Below are 22,172 nucleotides of genomic sequence, written 5' to 3'. Positions count from 1 at the left end.
TGTACACACATATATAACATATATATTTATATTATACACACACACACACAAATACTTGATCCAAAAGAAAGCAAAAAATAAAAACAAAGAACAGATTAAATACCAAGATGGTAATTTTGAACCCAAAATAACAAAAACAAACGTCCCACTTACAAAAAATATACACTTATGAATAAATCTAGCCAAGAAGGCAAAAGGTCCATACACTGAAAACTATAGAAGGCTGATGAAAGAAATTGAAGATAACACAAATAAACAGAAAGATATTCCATGTTCATGAATTGGAAGAATTAAAATTGCTAAAATCTCCATACCTCCCAAAGCAATCCACAGATTCAATGCAATCCACATCAAAATTCCAATGACATTTTTCACAGAAAGAGGAAAGAAAATCCTAAAATTCACATGGAAGTACAAAAGACCCCTAATAGCCAAAGCAATCTTGAGCAAAAAGAACAAAGTTGGAGGCATCATCACACTACCTGATCTCAAAATATACTACAAAGCTATAGTAACCAAAACAACATAGTCCTGGCATTAAAAACAAACACATAGACCAACGGATCAGAATAGAGAGCCCAGAAATAAATCCATGTTCTTACAGCCAACTGATTTTTGACAAAGATGCCAAGAACACACAACAAGGAAAGGATAGTCTCTTCAAAAAATGGTCCTAAGCAAACTGTTTATCCACATGCAAAAGAGACCCTCATCTGAAACCATTGCAAAAATCAACTGGAAACAGATTAAATACTTAAATATAAGACCTGAAACTATAAAACTGCTAGAAGAAAACAGGGAGAAAGCTCCATGACACTGGTCTGCACAAAGATTTTTTGGATATGACCCGAAAAGCAAAGGCAACAAAAGGCAAAAACAGACAAATGGAATTACATCAAACTAAAAAGCTTCTGTACAGCAAAGGAATCAACAGAGTGAAGAGACAATCTAAAGAATGGGAGAAAATATTTGCAAAGCATACATCTGATAAGAGATTAATATAAAAGATATACAAGGGATTAAACAACTCAATTGTAAAAATATAACCTGATTTAAAAATGGGCAAAGGACCTGAATAGACATTTCTCAAAAGAAGACATACAAACATACAAATGGCCAATAAATAAGGTATGTGAAAAAAATGCTCAACATCACTAATCATGAGAAAAATGCAAACCACAATGAGATATCACCTCACACCTGTTAGGATAGCTATCATCAAAAAGAGAAGAGATAACAAGTGTTGGTGAGGATGTAGAGAAAAGGAAATCTTTGTATGCTGTTGATAGGAATGTAAATTAGTAGAGCCATTACAGAAAACTGTATGGAGACTCCTCAATAAATTAAAAATAGTAGAACTAATAACATATGATTCAGCAATCACACTACTGGGTATACAGCCAAAGGACATGAAATTAGTACGCTAAAGAGGTATCTGCATTCCCATGTTCACTGCAATTATTCACAATATCCAAGATATAGACGACTTAAGTGTCCATCAACAGATGGATAATGAAAATGTGGTATATTACATAATGGAATACTGTTCAACCCTTAAAAAGGAAATCTTGACATTTGTGACAACATGGATTAACCTGTAGGACATTATGCTACGCAAAATAAGTCAGGCACAGAAAGACAAATACCAAATGGTCTCACTTATATGTGGAATCTAAAAAAGTCAAATTCATAGAAACAGAGAATGGTGGTGACCAAAGGTTGTGGGGTGGGGCGGTTGGGGAAATGTTGGTCAAGGACACAAAAATTCCAGTTAGGAGGAAGAAGTTTAGGATATCTACTGTATATATCATGGTGACTACAGTTAATAACAACATATTATATATTTGAAAATTGCTACAAGAGTAGGTTTTAAGTGTTCTCACCACAAAACCATCGTAAGTATGTGAGGTAATACATGTTAAATAGCTTGATTTAGCCATTCCACAATGTATACATATATCAAAACATCATGTACGCCACAAATAAATACAATTTTGGTGTTGCTGTTTTGTTTCCTTTTTGAGACTGGGTCTCATTCTGTCACCCAGGCTGGATGGAGTGCAGTGGCATGATCTTGGCTCACTACAACCTCCCCCTCCCAGGTTCAAGCCATCCTCCCACCTCAGCCTCCCAAGTAGCTGGGACTACAGGTGCACACCACCACGCCTGGCTAATTTTTCTATTTTTTGTACAGATGGGGTTTCGCCATGTTGCCCAGGCTGGTCTCAAACTCCTGAGCTCAAACGATCCATCCGCCTTGGCCTCCCAAAGTGCTGGTATTAAAGGTGTGAGCCACTGCACCCAGCCTACAATTTTTACTAGTCAATTAAAAGAATTTTAAAAATAAACTTAAATGTAAATAGTCTAAGCACCCTAATTTAAAGGAAGAGACTGTCAAATTGGATTCTAAAAAATTAACAACCACCTATATGGAACCTACAAGAAACCTACTTTACATGTAAAGACTCAGCTGGGTGTGGTGGCTCACGCCTATAATCTCAACACTTTGGAAGGCTGAGGCAGGCAGATCATTTGAGGTCAGGAGTTCGAGACCAGCCTGGACAATATGGCGAAACCCTGACTCTACTAAAAATACAAAAATTAGCCTGGTATGATGGTTCACGCCTGTAGTCCTAGCTACTTGGGAGGCTGAGGTAGGAGAATTGCTTGAACCCGGGAGGCAGAGGTTGCAGTAAGCCGAGATCACACCACTGCACTCTAGCCTGGGTGAGATAGCAAGACTATGTCTCAAAAAAATAAATAAATACAAATATAAAGACTCCACAGTACCCTATTCCATGTGCCTCTTCCCTTGGCTGAGTTAATCTGTATCATTTTCTGTTAAAAAAATAAAAAATAAAAAAATAACCCTGAGTGGAACAGCTCTGAGTTCTGTGAATTCTCCTAGAGAATTATCAAACATGATGGCGGTCTTGGGGACCCCTGAACTCTGCAACTAGTAAGTGGCTTTAGCAAGACTACAATATACAAGATCAATATACAAAAAAAACTATTGCATTTCTATATACTATACAAGCAATGAACAATGGCAACTTGAAATTTTAAAAGTAATACCATTTATAATGGTATCAAAAATATGAAATACTTAGGAATAAATCTGATATAAGATGTGTAAGATCTACAAAGCATTGCTGAGAGAAATTGAAGAAAACCTAAACAAATTGGAGAGATACACTAATGTTTATGGATCAACGCAATCCCAGTCAAAATCTCATCAGGTGTCTGGCAGAAACTGGCACCAACCTAATTCAAAAATTCATATGGAGTGTATAAAAACAAGATAAAATTCAGACGGAAATGCTAAACACCTAGAATACTCAAAAGAGCTTTGATGAAAAACAAAATTTCAAGACTTGCATTACCTAAGTTACAGTAATCAAAACAGCGTGATAATGGCACCTAGATCAATTTGGCAGTACAAAGAGCTCAAAAACATATAGTCAACTGATTTTCAACATAGGTGTAAAGACAATTCAGTGGAGAAAAAGACAGTCTTTTTTACAAATGTGGACACAACTAGATACCCATACACAAAAAAAACTTGGATTCCTACCTTATACTATATACAAAAAAGTAAATCAAAATGGATCACAGAACTAAATATAATATCTGAACCTATATACCATCTAGAAAAAGCGAGAGAAAATCTTGGTGACCCTGGATTAGGCAAATATTCTCAGACATGACACCAAAAGCTGGAGCTACAAAAGAGTTGCACTTCAAGATTAAGAACTTCTGCTCTTTGAAAGGTACAGTTCAGATAACGAAAAGCTACAGAGAAGTAATATATTTGCAAATCACATATCTAAGACTTCTATGCAGAATATTTAAAGAACTCTCACGATTCAGCAATGAAAGAAAACCAACAACCCAATAAAAATATGTGGAAAAGATTTGAACAAATAAGTCATCAAAGATATATGAATGGCAAAAAATAAGCCCATGAAAATGCTCAACATCATTAGTCATTAGAGAAATGCAAATTCAAACCACAATGAGATACAACTTCATACCCACTAAGATGGTTGTGATCAAAAAGATAATACCAAGTGTTAGTGAGGATGCAGAGGAACTGGAACCCTCACACATTGCTAGTGGAGATGTAAGATGGTACAGGCACTTTAAAAACTGGCAGGTACTTGTAAATTTAGAACATTCACTTACTACCTGACTCAGCCATACTATTCCGAGATATTTACCCAAAAGAAATGAAAGCATATGTTCATACAAAGACTTGTACACTTGTACACAAACTTGAAGTTTTATCTGTAATAGCTAAAAAGTGAAAAAAAAACTCAAATGTCCATCAAAGGTGGATGGAGAAACAGATTGTGGTACATCCGTACAACGGAGTACTGCTTAGCAATAAAAAGAAATGAACTGTTGATAAACAGAAAAGCACAGATTATCTCAAAATTATTATGGTGAAGGCTGACACAGGAGAATTGCTTGAACCCAGGAGGCAGTGAGCCAAGATCGCGCCACTGCACTCCAGTCTGGGCAACAGAGCAAGACTCCGTCTCAAAACAAAAAAATATATTATGGTGAATAAGAGAAGCCAGACAAAAAAGAATATATACTATGTAATTCCACTTCTAAAAAGAATCTAGAAAACATAATCTATAGTAATAGAAAACAGATCAGTGCTGGGAGGATGGCATGAAGGAAAGAGCGTGGAATTACCAAGAGGTACAAAGCAGCTTTTGAAGTAATAGGTATGTTCATTATCTTGACTGTGGTGATGGTTTTATGGGCATGTACATATGTAAAAATGTATCAAATAGTATACTTTAAATATGTGCAACTTATAAATATATATACCTATTTATTAAATTTAAAAACTAAGAGATAAAGAAAATAGCCAAGATGTTCCTAAAGAACAAGATAGCAGACACACACATATGCATGCACACACACACTCACATAAAGCAGCGGGGAAAGGGATAGCTTTCGCAATAAATTAAGTTGGGACAAATGGGTATTCCACATGGGGAAGAAAAGAAGGAATCTACCACATACTGAGCACAAAAACAATTCCAGGTGGATAATAAATCTAAATGTGAAAAGTCAAATAATAAAAGTTCTGAAACATGTGGTAAGCAAAGATTACTTAAATAAGTCACAAAAATCACTAACCATTAAGGTTAAGATTGATAAAATTGACTATATTAAAAATAAGATCTTCAGTTCATCAAAAGATACCATAAAATGAAAAGATAATAACAGAATGAGTGACAATATCTATAATACACACAACTAACAAAGGACTGAGAATATTCAGAATATATAAAGAACTCTTACAGCTTAACAAGGGAAAGAATGACAACTTCAGAGGAAAAAGACTAGAGTGGAACTGAAAGAGGAGATCCAAATGGTCAACAAACATGCATAAAAGTTGATCAATGTCACTCCTACTCAGGGAAATGTAAATGAAGCCACCATGAAATACTACTACCTAACTACCAGACTGGCAAAATGTTAACAGTCTGGATTTAACTTGATTACCTTGCTAAGGAAAAATTAACTAATTTTTTAAAAATTTAATAGCCTGGCAAAATCAAGTGCCATCATGCAGAACAACAGGTTCATTTAGTCCTTGCTGGGACTGTAAACTGTTAAAAACAGTTTTGGAAGGTGGTTTGACATTATTTAGTGAAGCTGAAGATACCTATACCCATTACCTAGCAATTTCTAGGTACAGACCCTACATATACACTGGGAAATCTAATACTCATATCAGCATAGTATTAGCCAAAAATGAAAACAACTCCAATATCAGTCATCAACTGAATATACTATGGTATATTCACAAAATGGAACTCAAAATACAAGTGAAAGTGAAGAAACTACAACTATATACAATGTAGCTGAACATATGAAACATCAGGTTGAGCGAAAAAGCAAGACTCAGAAGAATATATACTGATTGCATTTACTTTAAGTTGGAAACCAGGTAAACCACAGTATGTTATTTAGTGACATAACTGGTGTTAAAACTACAAAGAAAAGCAATGAAATAACTGCTTAATAACCTCTTGAGTTTCTAGGGCGCTAGCCACGTTTTTTTAACCTTAGCAGTTGTTACATAGGTGTTCACTCTAAGTATTTGCTAAAATGTACACCTGTTATATGTGCTGTTCTATATTTGCTATATGGTGCTATAAAATTTTTCAAACGTAAAGAGTCTATGAGATTAATGGATTCAATATTCACCTATGAAATCTGCTATTAACATTTTTTGAATTTATTACAAATGAAACCATAAGCTGTGTCACATTAACTTATCATCTGACATAGCTAATAAGTAGTTAGCTCCTTATTCTACCAGTTACCAGCTATGTGGCCTTGGGCAAACTAACCTTTCTGAGCCTCAGTTTCTATAAAATTCCAGAGTTGTGAGAAGGAAATGAGACATCTATGTAAATACTTCAAACAGAACCTGGCATATAGGAAACAATCATTATGTGTATCCATTAAATGGTACTTTAAGATGATGTTTAGATACATGCTACACATTGTGACCAATTTCACAAAAGCCAATGTGTTTTCACTGGTTAAAGGAGATGATGGTACCTATAACTGCAATACTAAATCATGCACAAAAGACAGTGGACATCTTTCACATCACTTACCATCCAGTGACACCTCCAATGAACAGCTGGGTTGCCACACTATACTTTTCTGCTGAAGGTCCAGATTCCTGCCCGAACAGCTTACGCCACCATGGCTGCTTCTTAGCAAATTCCGCAAGGTCCAGTGACTCAAAATTTCCCTCAAAGTTTCCTACAAGAAGTAATATGTTAAATAAGAAAATATTTACTTTTATAATAAATCACTACCATACCTAACTAGATTAAGAGATATTTAAAGAAACAGATGTAATAAGAAACCTCCAAATATTCTATTTTAAATAATAAATTTATTCTAAGTTGCAATTTTGGAAAATCAGACTAAAATCAGCAAATACTAATGTCTATATTAGAGGGAAAAACCTAGAAAATCTAGAATTAGTCCTCTAGTTTGTCCTCTCAAATTTAAAAATAACAAAAAATGCCAGGCGCGGTGGCTCACACCTGTAATCCCAGCGCTTTGGGACGCCGAGGTGGGCAAATCACCTGAGGTCAGGAGATCGAAACCAGTCTGGCCAAAATGGCGAAACCCCATCTCTACTACAAATACAAAAATTAGCCAGGCATGGTGGCAGGCGCCTGTAATCCCAGCTACTCGGGAGGCTAAGGCACAAGAATTGCTTGAACCCAGGAAGCAAAGGTTGCAGTGAGCCGAGATAGTGCCGCTGCACTCCAGCCTGGGCAACAGAGCAAGACTCCATCTCAAATAAATAAATAAATCCAAAAAGACCTACAAAAAACTGCCAGTAATGCATCCCAAATGAAACAAATTTGCCCCTTCTCTTCAGAAGTAACTCAATGCTATTCAGTAATCCACAAATTTTCTAAGTACTACGTGGATCTCCAGTGATAATGAAGATGAGAGGTAATGTTTAATTGAGCTCTTACTATTTACCAGGCAATGTGCTAAACATTAATCATGTATATCTAATTAAATCCACAGAATAAGGTAGGTACTACTTATTAACTCAATTTTATAATTAAGAAATGAAGGCCAGGTACAGTGGCTCACACCTGTAATCCCAGCACTTTGGGAGGCCAGAGGCGGGCGGATCACCTGAAGTCAGGAGTTCGAGACCAGCCTGACCAACATGGAGAAACCCCATCTCTACTAAAAATACAAAATTAGCCGGGGGTGGTGGCACATGCCTGTAATCCTAGCTACTCGGGAGGCTGAGGCAGGAGAATCACTTGAACCTGAGGGGCGGAGGTTGCGGTGAGCCAAGATCGCACCATTGCACTCTAGCCTGGGCAACAAGAATGAGACTCCATCTCAAAAAAAAAAAAAAAAAAAAAAGAAGGCACCGGGCATGGTGGCCCACGCCTGTAATCCCGGCACCTTGGGAGGCTGAGGTGGGCAGATCAACTGAGGTCAGGAGTTTGAGGCCAGCCTGGCCAACGTGGTGAAACCTCGTCTCTACTAAAACTACAAAAATTAGCTAGGCATGGTGGCACGCGCCTGTAATCACAGCTACTCGGGAGGCTGAGGCAGGAGAATCACTGGAACCGGAGAGGTGGAGGTGGCAGTGAGCCGAGATCGCACCATTTCACCCCAGCCTGGGCAACAAGAGTGAAACTCCATCTCAGAAAAAAAAAAAAAAAATGAAATGAAGGTTCCAAAGTTAAGCGATTTGCCCAAGCATGAAGAAAGAATTAACAAAATGTCAATCCCTTTCTCTGTGGGAAGATAATGTCAGGCTCCCCTACTATACCCAGCCCTGTTTCCCTGGAAACACACCGCACTAAGAAATGTCTGATATGAAATGTCAGCAATGTACTATTCAAAGCTGTTTACTGTAAAATTGACCTCAAATGATCAACTTCATCTGGCATAGAATGTGTACAGTCTTTTCACACATAACGTAATACACAACAGAAAATTACTACTACCCATGCAAAGGCAAAGCCATATAAAGGAAACAAAATTTGTTTAAACAAAAGAAACAGAAGCAGGCCAGGCACGGTGGCTCACCCCTGTATCCCAGCACTTTGGAAAGCCCGGGGAAAGGATCACTTGAAGTCTGGAGTTCAAGACCAGCCTGGCCAACATGGTGAAACCCTGTTTCTACTAAAAATACAAAAATTAGCTGGGCGTGGTGGCATGCACCTGTAGTCCCAGCTACTCAGGAGGGTGGGACAGGAAAGTCACTTGAACGCGGGTAGCGAAGGTTGCAGTGAGCCAAGATCACACCACTGCACTCCAGCCTAGGTGACACAGCGAGACTCAGTCTCAAAAAGAAAAAAGAAAAAGAAACAGAAACAGAACCAGTGATGATCAAGATGCTGAAGTAAACAAATAACAATGTTCGAAAACTGCTCAAAAGATTAAACATCTATGTAATTGGAGTTCCAGAAGATTAGAAAGAATGGGATAGAAGTAATATTCAAAGAGGTACACAAAAGTTATTCAGGCTGACAAGAAATGATGCCACATGGAAGTCTGGAAATGCAGAAAGGAATGAGACACTGGAATGGGCAAATAGGTGGATAAATCTAAATGAATACTTACTATACAAAATAATAATTACAGAAATTTTATACTTCAAAATCAAAGAAAAAAATCAGAATAAAAAGTAGAAAATAGGGGTTGGGCATGGTGGCTCATGCCTGTAATCCCAGCACTTTGGGAGGCCGAGGCGGGTGGATCACCTGAGATCAGGAGTTCGAGACCAGCCTGGCCAACATGGTAATACTCCGTCTCTACTAAAAATACCAAAAATTAGCCGGGCATAGTGGTGGGTGCCTGTAATCCCAGCTACTCAGGAGGCTGAGATGGGAGAATTGCTTGAACCCGGGAGGCGGAGGTTGCAGTGAGCCGAGATCAGGCCATTGCCCATTTTCCTGGGCAACAAGAGCGAAACTCCATCTCAAACAACAACAAAAAAAAGTAGAAAATAGGAATAGAAGGGAATTTCTTCAATCTGATATAGGACATCTACGAAAAATATACAACTAACATCATACTTAATGGTGAAATATGGAACACTTTCCTTTCCCTAAAATCTATTCAACTGTTTTTTGTTTTGTTTTGAGACAGGGTCTCACTTTATCACCCACATCGGAGTGCAGTGGCAGTATCACAGATTACTGCAACTTCAAACTTCTGGGCTCAAGCAATCCTCCCACCTCAGCCTCCCCAGTAGCTGGACTACAGCTGTGCACCACTGTGACCAGCTTATTTTTTTTTTTTGTAGACAGGAGGTCTCACTTTGTTGCCTAGGCTGGTCTGGAACTCCTGGCCCCAAGTGATCCTCCCTCCTTAGCCTCCCAAAGTGCTGGGATTACAGGTGTGAGCCACTTTGCCCGGCACTGTACTGGAGTTCCTAGCCAGTGCAACGAAAGACAAGAAATAAAAGTCAACAAGATTAGAAAGGAGGTACAATAATAATTCTGTCTTCATTGGCAGATAATATAACGGTGTATATAGAAAACCCAGAAAAATCTACAAAAAGGTACCAGAAGCAAGGTCACACATTATAAGACCAATATTAAAAAGTCATTTGAATTTTTATGTATTAGAAATGATGAACTGGAAAACAAAATAATTTTAATTGCAAAAATTATGTTGTAGTAAATTCAATGAAAGATGCACAAGACCTCTTCACTGTAAACTAGAAAACACTGCAAACTACAAAACACTGCAAAGAAATTGAAGATGACCTAAAATAACAGGGATATACTGTTTATGTTTTGCAAGACTCAATATTTTTAAGATGTTCATTCTCTCCATATATTGATCTATATATTCAATACAATCTCAATTAAAAAGTAGGTTTTTTCTTTTTTTTTTTTTTATTGAGACGGAGTTTTGCTCTTTTTGCCCAGGCTGGAGTGCAATGGCGCAATCTCGGCTCACAGCAACCTCCTCCTCCCAGGTTCAAGTGATTCTCCTGCCTCAGCCTCCCAAGTAGCTGGGATTACAGGCATGCACCACCACGCCTGGCTAATTTTTTGCATTTTTAGTGGAGACGGGGTTTCTCCATGTTGGTCAGGCTGGTCTCGAACTCCCGACCTCAGGTGATCCGCCTGCCTCGGCCTCCCAAAGTGCTGGGATTACAGGCGTGAGCCACCACGCCTGGCCAAAAAGTAGGTTTTTATGTAATTGACAAACTGGTTCTAAAATTCATATGAAGATACAAAAAAACCCAGCAGTGTTCCAGTTACTTCGGCTGTATAACAAAATACTCCAAAACTTCATGAAGCAAAACAATCATATATTATGCTCTCAGATTTTGTGGATCAGGAATTCAGCCACAGCACTGTGGTTTGTCTTTGCTTCATGTCTGAGGCTTTAGCCAGAAGACTTACAGGCTGGGTCTGAAGACTCTACACTCACACAGATAGATAGGCTGCTACTCTATGTGAGTCAATCTAGGCTTCCTTACAGTATAGGAGCTGAGGTCAGGAGGTGAAAGTCCCAAGAAAGGGAGAGAGCAAATGCACTGTTACTTCCACTACATTCTGTAGGAACGGGCAGTCAGTCACAAAGTCCCATCCAGATTCATGAACAGGGCATACAGATCCCACCCCTGGGTGGGAGGAGTGTCAAAGTCACTAGGAAAAAGACCATGAGGAACGGTAAATATTGCTGCAATCAGGAAAATACAAATTGCCACAATAATCCTGGGGGCGGGGGCGGGCAAGGGAAAGAGGAGGGTTCAAGGAATTTCAAGGCTTATTATAAAGCTACAGTATAATATACAACTATCTTAATTTCAAGACTTATAAAGCAATGACATTCAACACTGTCAAACTGACCCAAGGATACCCAAATATAGCAATGGAAGAGAATCCAGAATCCAGAAATAGATCCACACATATAGTCATTTGATTTTTAATAACATAGCACCAAGGTAATTCAATGAAGGAAACAACAAATGATGTTAGAACTACTATATATTTGTGTTTCAAAAAAAACTACTCTCTACCTTAAACCATACACAAAATATAATTCAAGAATTCATTCAGGATACATCACAGATGCCCATTTAGCAGAACAAAATATGGATGTTTGAGCACCTGGGTACTCCATGGCCTCTCAAGTAGTTAAATAATTAATTTTTCTAATGTAACAACAAAACATTACAGTTTTGTTTTAACGTAATTTGACCAAGCCCCTTAGATCAACAGGTGGCTCCATTGGGGCTGCAGTGAGCTATGATTGTGCCACTATGCTGTAGCCTGATTGACAGATCTAGTCCCTAAAAAAGGGAGTAGGGGGAAAGGTAGATAAAATGCAAGATATTTGGTCAGTCATTGGTCAAACACCGCTAAGCACTATGATAGACAAAAGTCAGCCAATAGCCCCGTTTATGAGCCCACAAAATCAATGATCACAGTTATTATGTGATCATCACTGTGATAACAACTGAAATTCATCTTAACCTCAAAATTTCTCACAACAATTTCCTAGCTGCAAATACCTGATCAACCTGTAAGAGCAGTCTGCTCTTATAAAAGTCAGTAAGAGCAGTCTGCTCTGCAGGAAAATACATTATCACATTGCACATTCCACCTTCCCAGAGTCATCTAAAATTTAGTGGTGTGCTGGTAAAATGCTTAACAGTCGGCTTTAGGCAAGGGCTGATTTGTAGTGTGGCCAATTTCCATTGTGTATTCATTCATCGTGAGCGTGACGTTACTGAATTGTGACACTCCTGAACCCAGAGTTGGGAAGAGATGCACAGTAGAGCACCACAGTATAGTATCTCCACCACAGAGATACAATAGATGTATAAATAACCTCAAAAGTGAAGTAACAATAAAACATGGTAAATAATAAAAGTGATGAGTTTTTAGTATTTTCACTGCCTTTGTTTTTAACATAATTGACGTAATTTTACGTTTATATGATTTTCAATGATGGCTCTGTTTAGCATTGGGATCCTGTGAGTCAGTACTAAATTAAATACACCTAAACATTCAAAACAGGGTAAGAAGCATAACTTAAAGACGTGCTCCACTGCGAATTACACGGAATCTTTGACTACGCCGACTAAACAGAAGGCTATTCCTAAGTACCATCCCTTATGTGCTAGTTTTTCAAAACCAACAATAAAGCAGTTGGGGAGGTGCCTTGTACACAGAATGACGCCACGAGGCATTTGAGATGAACGTCCAAAGGGACAAAGAAGCCAGACCGCTTCTGAGAACAGGGACAGAATGTCTTCGGGCTTCTGCTGCCGGGGGCGGCGCCGGAAGGCTGGGTGAGCTCCACTGGAGACTACACCCTGGGGTGGTTAGGCCCCAGAGACGCGCGTGACCTTGGCCGGACCCTGGGAGCGGCTGAGCCAGGGAAGAGCCCCGAGCGCCCTCCCCATCCCCGCGCCGCTTGGACTCCCCGGGGAGCTCGGTCGGGACTGGCGGGCGCGGAGCCCTTCCCCTTCCGGAGCCCAGGAAGGCGGCTCCCCGCGGCGCCGGCCGCGCGCGCGCCCGCCCTTACCTTGACTGGACGCGGCCATTTCGGTGAGCTTGTCTCGCGAGGACACACGTAGAGGATCTGCGCGGTAGGCCGCGGAGTGGCGCGCAGTTGTCGCCACCACTTGGCTTCCGGCACGTGGGGCAGATGTTTCCATTCCCACAGCGGCAGCGGAAGAGGGCGGGCCGGGCGCGCCGCGGCTGCTTGCAGTCGCCGCAAGCGGCTACATCATAGAGCTCAGCGTGCAGTGTCACAGGCCCCGCAGTCCCGCCCAACAGATGCACCGAGATGCGCGTGCGCAGAAGGCGTCCTGGGGGTGAGGCTCCTTCCCTCTACTCCCCCCGACTCTCCCCCACTTTCCCCCCTCCACCCACTGCGGCCGTCGGGGCTCGCTCGCCAAGTACCTGGAGGCGAGTTCCTGACGCGACTGCGACTCAATCCTCGCCTGGTGAAGAATATTTTACCTATGACTCACTGAAAATAAAGACGGCTGAGTGACCGTGTTTGTTCATGTAAACATTGAACAAATATTTATCGGCTTCTGCGATGTGCCCTACCTTTTAGTGGAGGAAGACACATTTTATTTATGTATTTAATTTTTCTTTTGAATTTTACATGTGAGTTATACTTAATAAAACTGACTTCAAAATATATCTTCACCAGAAAATCCAGCAACAGTTTCTATTATGTTAGTTAAAACAGCCAGTCTTTTCCTTTACTTTTAAAAATTATTCGTAAATATAATTAGTGAATTATAATAAACATTGACATCTGGTCCACTGCTTTAGGAGTGACACAAATGAAGTAACTCAAGCTATTTTCTTTATAATCATTGTGCTATTGTTTTCTTTTTCTTTTCAATTATACTGCTTAATATAGGATTTTGTAGCACCATAGGAGTTGAGTAAAAATAAAAGTAATAAAAATATACCTTATCTGGCCGGGCGCAGTGGCTCACGCCTGTAATTTCAGCACTTTGGGAGGCCAAGGCGGGCAGATCACGAGGTCAGGAGATCGAGGCCATCCTGGCTAACATGGTGAAACCCCGTCTCTACTAAAAATACAAAAAATTAGCCAGGCGTGGTGGCACGTGCCTGTAGTCCCAGCTACTCGGGAGGCTGAGGCAGGAGAATGGCGTGAACCAGGAGGTGGAGCTTGCAGTGAGCCGAGATCATGCCACTGTACTCCAGCATGGGCGACAGAGCGAGACTCCCTCTCAAAAAAGAAAAAAAAATACGTTATCTATGAAGATTTCCAATTTGATTTCTATTTATCACAAATGGCCACAGTACTCTTCTGTACTTTACCACATACCATATTGTATGCTGTAATTATTTGTGAATATGTAATTGATAGTATTGTAGGTTTTAGAGAATCCTTGAAAACATGAAAATTTGGTAATGGGGTCTATTTTGATTATTTATTTATTTATTTTATTTTATTTTATTTTATTCTGAGACAGAGTCTCGCTCTTGTTTCCCAGGCTGGAGTGCAATGGTGCGATGTCGCCTCACTGCAAGCTCCACCTCCCGGGTTCAAGCGATTCTCCTGCCTCAGCCTCCCAAGTAGCTGGGACTACAGGCGCGTGCCACCACGCCCGGCTAATTTTTTGTATTTTTAGTAGAGAAGGAGTTTCATCTTGTTAGCTAGGATGGTCTAGATCTCCTGACCTCGTGATCTGCCGGCCTCGGCCTCCCAAAGTGCTGGGATTACAGGCGTGAGCCACCGTGCCCGGCCATATTTTGATTTAAAATTTAGCAATAATAGATAAAATTTTCAATCAAGTAAGCCCTTGGGCCAGGGAATGCTATTCCTTAAAAAGTGCTTCTATCAATATAGCCTCTGACTCATTACTTTGGTAATTTTAAAATTGTATTTCATTCCTGATTAACATTCCCACCCAGATTATTAATTATACAATCTGTTAACTGTAGAATCTCAAACATGTTGGATTGTACTGTATTTGTCTGGAAGACACATTTTTAAAACGTTGTAATCGCTATAAGAGAAGCACTGGGAAAGAAAGGAGCTTCTATGCCTGCAGTGCCTGAGGAGCCCTTTAACAGTGTGCCCCGCCCCTAAGCTACTGATGCTGTCATCCCCATCCCAGTTAGTCAGCTTTATTCCAAAAAACTTGGTGTTCCAAATTTTTCCTTCTCAAAGCCCACAGATCCAAAATTCATCAGCAGTTCCCACAAACGTTACCCTCACAATGAATCCAGCCATTTTTCACCCTCTCCTGTGGTTCCATCATAGCCCAAGCCACCACCATTTCTCACCCCCGGTTAACAGGCCACCCTCATTCTACCCTTATCCCACTAGAGTTTGTTCTATCTACAGTGATCAGAAAGATCAGCCTAAAAGATAATTCTGATCACCACCCTCCTCTACTCACAACCCGGCCGTGTCTCCCCATTGCCCTCAGTGTAGAAATCAATGTCCCTTTGCTGAAATGCAACCTTAGTGAAACTTTCCATGACTAACCTCCTTTAAAATTGCAACCTGGTCCACCCTTACTCCCCTTTACCCCACTTCTCTTTTTTGCATAGCACTTATTTTACCTTCTAACATACTGTATAATGTACTCATGTATTGTAATTATTGCTTATCATCCCTCTTTCAGTTGCTTATATTTTTCATCATTGTGTACCCAGTGCCTAGGACAATGTCTGTCTAGGACAAATGGGTAGTTATGTGGCTGTAGGCAAGCCATTTAACCTCTCTGTACCTCAGTTACTTTATCTGTATCCACTTTGCAGTGTTGTCATGAGGATTAAATCAGATAGCCTATGTGTAGCACCTGGCAGCGAATTTATCACCCTGTACTATAATTGTCTACTTTTCTGTCTCCTGCATTGGACTGTCATTCCCAGGGGGTTGGGAACTGGGATTTCTTCATTTCTGAGGCATAGAAGTATAGCATAGTGGGTAGGAGCATGACTTCTGGAGCCAGAGTACATGGGTTTGAATGCTACCACTCACAAGCTGTGTGGCCATTGGAGAAGTTGCCTAACCTCTCCGTGCTTCAGTTTCATCACAGATAAAATGAAGGTAAGAATAGTACCTGTATTTAAAAGCACCTAGAACAGTTCCTGGCATATAGTGTCAGCTGTCATCTCTGCATCCTTGTACCTGTCAGAGAGGAGTATTTATCAAAGGGGCTTCTTGCTGCCTGTTTCCAAACCAGTCAACGATATACCAATTGCTCCCTAACACATTCTTGTTTGTGCAGAACTGAGCTCAATGATAACATTTTTATAGCAACCTTGATCAAGTTTCCTCTCATAATCTCTTACACTTTGAGGCCCCTGCAGGGGCCCTCACTCTCCCTAATACAGATTAACCTGAGTAGGGTGTTTGAGCTCACCATGGCTACATTCTGATGTAAAGAGATATATCCTATACCTGGGCCAAATGTAAACAACCTGGAAAAGTGTTAGGTTAAAAAGAAAACAAAATAAATAAATGAATAAATGCCAGGTGGTTATGAGTGCTATTGAGAAAAATGAAGCCAAGAGGGATATCAGTAATGCAGGTGGGGGTAAAGAGCTTACAACATAAATGTGGTGTGCCATATTTAAACCTCATTTAACAGGCAAGATTTGAGCTGAAATGTGAAGGAGTTGTGGGAGTGGAACTACGTGGAAATCTGGGGGAAAGGTGTTTTGGGTAAAAGAAATAGCAAGTGTTGAGGTCCAGGGGCATGAGTGTGCTTGATATTTTAGGGAAGAGTAAGGAGACCAGTATAACCAGAGTGAGATGAGACTACAGAGGTCAGGAGAAAGGGCATGCAGACCATGTGGGATGCTCTAGGACCTAGGCCATGGTAAAGATGTAGGGTTTTACCCTGATGGAGGTCAGAAGCCATTAGAGGATTCTGAGAAGAGGAGTGACAGGACTCGCTTTATAGTTTTAAATTATAACTATAAATTATAGTTTTTAAAACAATAGTTGCCTAACCTCATGTTATATGTAAAACTACAGTTTTAAAAACTATAAATTCCTCACACTGCTGCCAGTGTGAGGAGCAAGGGCAAAAGCAGAGAGACTAACAGGTTGCTGGTTACTCTTGCTAGTGCAAGTGAATTCTAGAATCTTCGACAACATCCAGAACTTCTCTTGCTGCTGCCACTCAGGAAGAGGGTTGGAGTAGGCTAGGAATAGGAGCACAAATTAAAGCTCCTGTTCACTTTGACTTCTCCATCCCTCTCCTCCTTTCCTTAAAGGTTCTGATTAAAGCAGACTTCTTATGCCCCTACTGCTATCAGAAGTGAATGGGTTAAGTTCAGCAGCCTCCCTTTTCCTACTTCAGTTTTTCCTGTGGCTGCTTCCCACTGATAAAAAGGAAGCAATCCTATCGGTTACTGCTTAGTGCTAAGCACATCCAGCGGGTAAAGTTCCTTAAAATGCTCTGCAAAGAAATTGGGACTTTTCATTAAATCAGAAATTTTACTTTTCCCCTCCTGGGAGCTAAAGATATTTTAGAGAAGAATTAACCTTTTGCTTCTCCAGTTGAACATTTGTAGCAATAAGTCATGCAAATAGAGCTCTCCACCTGCTTCTTTCTGTGCCTTTTGCGATTCTGCTTTAGTGCCACCAGAAGATACTACCTGGGTGCAGTGGAACTGTCATGGGACTATATGCAAAGTGATCCCGGTGAGCTGCCTGTGGACATAAGGTAAAGGCATGTCCTGTAGGGTCTGATCGGGGCCAGGATTGTGGGGATGTAAGTCTGCTTGGAGGAAGGTGCAGACATCGGGTTAGGATGGTTGTGATGCTACCTGGGCCCCAAAGAAACATTTCTGGGTAAGGTGTGCCACATCTGTGTTATTAGCAGAAATGCTAATTGCCAGTTCTTTTCATAGATAGGTCTGATCTATTTGTTGATATTTTGTTCTGTTTTGTCCATTGCTTCTCTTTGTCACATGCTGCTCCTCCAGAATCTAGACACTGGAGTAGAGGGAGGGTGAAGGGACAAAGACAAAACTTCCCTCCACCTGCCCAAGCTTCCATAGAGAGAATCAAGGCAATGAAATCCAATCAATATCACACACAAGTTTCATGTCTGGTTCTCTTGTGTGTATATGCAATGTGTGTTTTTTTTAATATCTTTTCCTACTTTGGGTGTAAGGATAATATGAGCCTTGAGTTCAGAAGCTTTTCGTGTTTTGGGGGTTCTGGTGCATTTAGGGAGAGTATTAAATAACTTTATCAATATTGTTTATGGTCATCAGTTGATTCAGATTTTTCTGTCTCTTCTTCAGTAAATATTGGTATATTTTGGTTTATATTTTGGTCTATATTTTCATAGAAAGCAATCTACTATCCCTAGATTTGATAATGTATTGGTATCAAGTTACATAAGAGTCTCTTGTGATTTCATTAAACGGTTCTGTGTCTGTAGTTATATTTCCTTTTTCATATATTTTCTTTTGGTTTGAGTTATCAATCTCTTTTTTCTTTCTGTTGCATCAGTTTCTGCTTCTACTTACATTGATTCATTCCTTCCTTCTAACTTCCTTTGGTTCATTTTGTTGTTAGATTTTTGCTTATTGAGTTGAATGCTGAAATCATTTATTTTATATTTTGTTTTGTCTTCTTTAAATGTGTATTATAAAGATTTAAATATAATACATAGATAGTGGCTATGTAAACATTAAATGTGGTCATGTTGTACATACTTCATAGTCTTTTTGGTTCTTTCTGTTTGGCTCCCCACCCTCTTTCCACATCAGTCCCCTTCTCCCCCATCTCAACTAGGTAACCCCAGTATAATAATATATATTCACATACACATACACACACACAAAGGTTTTCTTGGACATTATTTGTTTTATAAAATTGGGACATTATACACACATTTCTCACTCATTAACATGTACTAGAACTCTAAGTCAATTGGTATGGCTTTAATTCATTATTTTTATTGGCTATATAAGATTCTATGGTATGGCTGTATCGTAATTTAGTCAATATGTTCACTTTATTCCAGTTTTTGGCTACTATATCCTATATCGTTACATGCTGGTGCTTTTACTTCTGTTGAACAAATTTGCAAGAGGAATATTAATGGAACGAAGGGAATGTTTCCTTCTAAGTTTTAATTTCCAAAGAGGCCAGAAATTTTCAAACATTTCTACCATCGAAGTATGAAAATGGCCTTCTCTCTGCATTCACATAGCGATAAGTTTTATCCTGTTTTTAAAATTTGCCAATTTTACAGGTGTAGAGTGATATTGCATCATTACTTTCGTTGTGTTATTTTTATTTCTAATAAGTTGAGCATCTTTTTAAGTGCTTGTTGGCTATTGGATTTATTTAGGGGATTTAATTAGTCATATGCTTTGCCCATTATTCTTTGGACTCTTTCATTTAAAAAAAATTATGAGAACCCTTTTATTATTACAAATATTAACTCTTTGTCATGTATATTGCAGTTTCCCCCAAGATCCATTGTTTGTCTGTTGACTTTGTTATAACTTTTACCAAAACAGTTTTTAATTTTTATAATCAGAGATATCTTTTCTTTCATATCTTCAGAGTTGGCAAGGTTGGTTAAAAATGTTTCCCACACCTCAAGATTGTATGTGTAGTCTCCCAGATTTTCTTGCAAGATGTTTACTGTTTCGCTTTTCATATGCATTGCTTCAATTATCTGCTAATTACTTTTGTCATATGGCATAAGAGAGGGATTTGTCTAGTTTTATTTCCATCCAGATCAATAGCCTGTTGTGATGGCACCTTTTGCCACTGATTTGAATCAACACATTCATCATATAAAGTTCTCATATATATTAGCATGTATTTCTGGATTCATTAGGCTGTTTCACTAATCTACTGTTATCTTGCTATGCCAGTACCATAGTGATTTGATTACAGTGAGCCTATGATATCTTCTGATATCTGGTGGGTGAAAGCAATCCTCACTATTCTTTTTGTACCTTTCTTAGCTATTCTTAGACACTTTATTCTTCCACATAAAACTGTTAAGATATTTTTCAAATTAAAAAGATCCAAGCCCTGTTGTGATTCTAACTGAAATTTCATTAAACTCCTGCCTTAATTTTATTAATGTAATAAATTTAAATATTTTTCTTATTACATTTATCTCTATGTATTTTATAAGTGTGATGCTATTGTTAATAAGATAGTTTTCTCCTATTTCCATTTATGAGTGCTTAGCACCAAATAGAGATAAGCTATTGGTTTGTGTATTTTCAGCTTTTTCTTTTGAGGCAGGGTCTCATTTTGTCACCCAGGCTGGAGTGCAGTGGGTTGATCTCACCTCACTGCAGCCTCAACCTCCTGGATTCAAGCAATTCTCCTGTCTCAGCCCCCCAAGTAGCTGGGACTACAGGAGCAGGCCACCAAGCCTGGAAAATTTTTGTATATTTTTTAGAGATGGGTTTTGGCCATGTTACCCAGGCTGGTTTTCAACTCCTGAGCTCAAGCTTTCCCCCCACCTCAGCCTCCCACACCCAGCCATTGTATATTCATCTTAAATCTAGCTACCTTACCAAATTCGCCTATTAATTCTAGTAATTTTACCCTAAAGTCTCTATGAGTATTGAATCATATCATCACTTAAATGAGACCGATTTTAGCTCATTTCCAATGTTTATAGCCAGTTACTTCATTTTCTTATCTTATTGAATTTATTAGAAAACAAGAGAAAATGTTAAATAATAACAGTGAAACTGAACATTCCTTCTACTCTATGATTTTACTTGAAATAATTTTTGTATTTTGCTATTTAGAGTAACATTTGCTGTTTTGGTTTTTGTAAATGGTGTTTGTTACTTCTATTCTCATTTGCCACAAAACGTTTATCATAAATAACTTTTCAGCAGCTGGTATAATCTGAATTGTCTTCTTTGATATGTTGATAAACAAATTATGTTAATAGATGTCCTGACACTAAATACCCTTACATTCTTGCAGTAAAATCTACTATTCATGTAATTTGATTATTAGTGGGTTCTATGTACTACTATTTCTTTAGACACTGTGTGCCTTTAAATGTGGGATTGATCTATAGCTTTTTTTCTTTTTCTTTTTACTATTCTTAGTAGATTTTCACTACTGGACCTACTAATAATAATAAAGTTTTGTTGGCTTTATCAAATGAATTGATGGTACTCCATCTTTTTCTATTGCTTAGAATAGCTTAAGTAACATTTGAATTATCCATTGTCTAAAAGTTAGGTGAGACTCATTTATGAATCCATTTGGTCCTAGTGGCATTTGCAATGTCTTTAATCACCCCTCCAGGCTCTTCTATGATAATCAGTCAATTCAAGTTTCAACTTCTAATAATTATATACCTTTCTAGGAAGTAACTTTATTTATTTTTTCAATTTTGTTGCCACAGTGTTACATGTAACAATCACTCATGATTCTTTTACTCCACATTATCTGTAGTTATGTGCCCTTTCTTATTCCTAAATTCCTCTATCTTTGCTATTTATCTTTTTTCCTTGAATAAGCTTGCCAATGACTTGTCTATTTTGTTGCTGGTGGTGCTCTTTTCAAAGAATGAGCTTTTGGATTTATTTTTTTTTCTAGTTGGTATAAAGCATTTTTATTTTCACTGAGCAGAAAAAAAAAGCTATTGATTCATTAACTGTGCTGCTTTATAGGCATGTAGCTATGCACTGTTCACACATTAATATATAAAACTCCTCAGTCTGTTTTATTTTGTCCGATGGGAAAACATGAACAGTGAGATTTCTTATGCAAAAAGTGAACAGTTCAACTATGCTAGCTCCATATACCTTTATTAACATTCCAGAGACTTATCCTCTCAACATGATCTGACTTCTGTAGGATAACTTTTCAGGAAAAGTATTTTCTGATCAGTGAAGCTTGGAGATATAAATAAGCAATCGGCCAGGTATGGTGGTTCATGCCTGTAATTCCAGCACTTTGGGAGGCCGAGGCAGGCAGATCACCTGAGGTCAGGAGTTCGACACCAGCCTAGCCAACATGACGAAACCCCGTCTCTACCAAAAAAAAAAAAAAAATTAGCCGGGCATGGTGGTGCTCGCCTGTAATCCCAGCTACTCAGGAGACTGAGACAGGAGAATTGCTTGAACCTAGGAGGC

At 39.0% G+C, this 22,172-nt stretch overlaps 2 protein-coding genes across 3 annotated transcripts in view; one reads left to right on the top strand and one right to left on the bottom strand.

Annotated features, from left to right (window-relative positions):
* FUNDC2 (FUN14 domain containing 2) overlaps positions 1 to 14,199 on the bottom strand; it is a 30,493-nt gene extending 16,294 nt beyond the window's left edge. The window contains exons 1-4 of the mRNA XM_055269184.2: positions 14,000 to 14,199; positions 13,473 to 13,542; positions 13,093 to 13,291; positions 6,654 to 6,804 (exon numbers count right to left, since the gene is read on the bottom strand). Of these exons, the coding sequence (XP_055125159.1) occupies positions 6,654 to 6,804; positions 13,093 to 13,225 (284 nt within the window). The 5' untranslated portion in view covers positions 13,226 to 13,291; positions 13,473 to 13,542; positions 14,000 to 14,199. The remainder of the gene's footprint in view (positions 1 to 6,653; positions 6,805 to 13,092; positions 13,292 to 13,472; positions 13,543 to 13,999) is intronic.
* The window catches only part of F8 (coagulation factor VIII), a 218,037-nt gene continuing 209,091 nt past the window's right edge, over positions 13,227 to 22,172 (top strand). The window contains exons 1-2 of one of the 2 annotated variants that reach the window (XM_063634645.1): positions 13,227 to 13,384; positions 17,660 to 17,746. In XM_063634645.1, the coding sequence (XP_063490715.1) occupies positions 13,347 to 13,384; positions 17,660 to 17,746 (125 nt within the window). In that variant the 5' untranslated portion in view covers positions 13,227 to 13,346. Of the gene's footprint in view, positions 13,385 to 17,603; positions 17,747 to 22,172 lie in introns of those variants that run through there. The other variant, XM_055269168.2, reaches the window with a different exon arrangement.

The sequence above is a fragment of the Symphalangus syndactylus genome, chromosome X (genome assembly GCF_028878055.3).
Source record: "Symphalangus syndactylus isolate Jambi chromosome X, NHGRI_mSymSyn1-v2.1_pri, whole genome shotgun sequence".
Classification (NCBI taxonomy): Eukaryota; Metazoa; Chordata; class Mammalia; order Primates; family Hylobatidae; genus Symphalangus; species Symphalangus syndactylus.
This window is presented reverse-complemented; position numbering and strand designations above follow the sequence as displayed.